This window comes from Clupea harengus, chromosome 13 (assembly GCF_900700415.2).
Source record: "Clupea harengus chromosome 13, Ch_v2.0.2, whole genome shotgun sequence".
Taxonomy (NCBI): Eukaryota; Metazoa; Chordata; class Actinopteri; order Clupeiformes; family Clupeidae; genus Clupea; species Clupea harengus.
Window position 1 is genome coordinate 8507081 of NC_045164.1, and position 2888 is coordinate 8509968.

The following is a 2888-nucleotide window of genomic DNA, read 5'->3' on the forward strand; positions in this document are numbered from 1 at the left end:
AAATAAGCAATAGGACTTATTCATGGTACTAAAAATATGAAATGGCTGTTACAGAACCTGGGGCCCTTATTTAGGTCGAAGTGGATATGCTCCGGGGCACACGTTGTTAAAGATCATGTTCCTGTGAGTCCTCACGTCTTTGTAATTGATGTGGATTAGGTTATTTATCATTTGACTGCTTTTCTGGGGCAATCTGACAAAGACAGAGAATCCCCCTTCCTATGAATTGTTTTCGCCCTCGCGTTGCTCTGCTTAAACAGGCCTGACGTATAGGCCTAATTAACATAAAATACAATACAAGCAAGACTAAACACTATATGTTCCGCGTATTGAAGAAAGAGTGACGACAGACGCAATCTAAACCCTCACCTGCCCGGGATCCCGAAGCGGCTGCGCTCTCGCTCAGGAACCCTTAAAGACTGCTACTAGAAATTACAAACAATGGATTTCACTTACGCATAATTGATGAACCGTACAAAGCAGGGGTTTGCAGTAACGTGTTGATTGGGGCACGGGGGTTTTAATCTGGGCAATTAATGGTGTGATAGCTGGTGTTTCCAAATGATTCCTACTCTAAGAGTTCCGAATACACACCAATCTCTAAATTGTTAACGCTTGTTAATGCTTCGCGTAAATTGTAGCACCTGGTAAGTAAACGTTAACACCACATGTGTGTATTCGGTCAGTAGATTTTTTTTTTATTCGTGATGGTGCTATTTCAACAAGCATTCATATGCAAATAGATAATTACGCATTTCGATGTTCTATAAATGAGCATAAGGCAATGAAGACATTTTAATGGAAAGCAAATATGAGTCTTTGCTCCCAACTTCTGCGCCTATTTGTCGTTGAAAATAAAACAAAAACTGCTTGCTAAAGGTAAAAAAAACAAACAGCGCCGCTCACTCCCGATCAATACTGAATTGAATGAATTTACCTGCAGAATGTTGGGATGTTGTAACTGCCCCATCAGCGTCATCTCTTTGACTATTTTAAAAGAGGCCAATCGATAACAATCCTCAGCTGATCCGTACTTCTTAATGCAGTTTTCCATATCGTGACCTCCAAAATCCACAGACTTCAGAGCTACGGATAAGCTGCTGTTGATGGTCGCCTTGTAGACAGCCTTGGTGTAGCCTGAACCGAGGTACTGAATATTAGTCACGTTAGCTATACTGTGGCACCCCAGCATCTGCCCGGTGTTGACCCTGTCTGGATTCATCCAGAACACATTTTGTGCTTTTGCAGTATTTGATACAGCCGGCGATGGTCTGCTTTGAGCATCTGTGTGGCGGTTGTCGCTTTTAACGTTGGCTTTGTTGAGTTCCCAGTAGCTTGCCGGTTCCAGGTCCATGAGCCGTCTTCTCTCGAGCGGACGAAAGGCGTCTCCGGTAGCCGACCAGTGCGCTTGCCGCTGGCGGTACCGCAGAACCTCGTCGAGTCTTTCTTGTATCTGCATCTGGAGCTCACGCTGTCGTCTCCAGTCACTGTTGGCGGGACGGCTGTTCGCCCCGGCGGCGACAGCTGCAGTGAGAGGATCCCCGACGTGAAGCTGTGCGTTGTCCGCGACTCGCTGGTGCTGTCTACCGTGGTGGTAGCTGCGCAGTCCGTCTCTGTGGTTCTGATGGTGCTCGAATCCGGGAATGAATAACAAATTCATCAGCGTACCGAGGAAGAAAGAAAGACAGAAGCCAGCGGCCACCATGATCTTCCTCCGCTTCATCCTGATTAAAATTACCAAACACTGCGAACGATATCTTTGTCTTCTTCTATTGCAGCCCTCCTTTTCAGTTGCAAGTGCACACACTACAGCTGCTTACGATCGTCTGGTCCAGCCTACAGAGCGTCAAATAGCGGGTTGTACTCCGATTCTGAGGAGGATGTGAAATGTCATCTTACTGTTATGATTTATGCCGCCTCATATTAAGATCCTCCCCATATAAGGTCGATCATGGTGACACTTGACTTGCCGTCTGCAGACCCCTCTGCCTCGTCGTGCGCGCACGGTAAGCTGGGGTCGCCACACACACGCTCACACACACACGCACACACACACATGCACTGTACGCGAGTGAGTGCGAGTGAAAGGAAGATGACGTCAAGGTGATTGAAAGCTCAAGTCGGGCAGGGCAGCTGCGCTAGCTGTAGTTCTGCAGCTCCCTGGTCTCAAGACTATAGGCAGAATTAACTCTGAGGTTAGACTACGCTACCCTTAGTGCACTGCGTGTAAAGGGACGTGCGCCTTGACGTGGAGAACCAGCTAACCATCTGCTGCATTGTGAAGCTTGAGAGGTTCTGCTCAGTGCAAACTTTCAAAGCCATGCAAATGTATTCATTCTTCCTCTTGTGGATTATATTTGTGTTTTGAAGATTAAGCCCCAATTAGCAACATGGTATATAGTCCCTTATTTTCCAGTCACTTATGGATTACTGGAAAATCAGATGTAATGTAATTATAAAATTTAACCCCTGCCTTTTTTATTAGTGATCAAATAGATCTAACAGAGGAGACAGTACAGTTGTAACAAAGGAACAGTCGTAACATGCATGCTTAATTTCTCAGCCTGTGTCTATCATAATGTGATGAAACTCACAGACAGCATGCGGGATGACATCAGCATGCTACATTAAAATGTTCAGCTTGTGTCTCAATCTCTGTTGTAGTTGTAGACAGAAGTTGTTTGTGGGGCAAGATTTTGACTGCATTATTGATGCGTTTTGACAGGAACGCTGGTAGTTGTGATCAGGGAGTTGGGGAGTAACTAGTTACATGTAATGGAGTTACCTAATTACATTATCAAATTAATTAAATTCTTATCCTAATCGGTTACAGTTACTTTCCGAAGAATATGCTATTCATTTACACTTACTAATTAAAGTGTTGGAGG

General features: G+C 44.9%; 1 protein-coding gene across 1 annotated transcript in view; it reads right to left on the minus strand.

Moving 5' to 3' along the window:
• Nucleotides 1-2091, minus strand: part of pkdcca (protein kinase domain containing, cytoplasmic a) — a 37141-nt gene extending 35050 nt beyond the window's left edge. The window contains exon 1 of the mRNA XM_012827295.3: nucleotides 938-2091. Within this exon, the coding sequence (XP_012682749.1) occupies nucleotides 938-1723 (786 nt within the window). The 5' untranslated portion in view covers nucleotides 1724-2091. The remainder of the gene's footprint in view (nucleotides 1-937) is intronic.
• Between the last annotated feature and the right edge of the window lie 797 nt (nucleotides 2092-2888).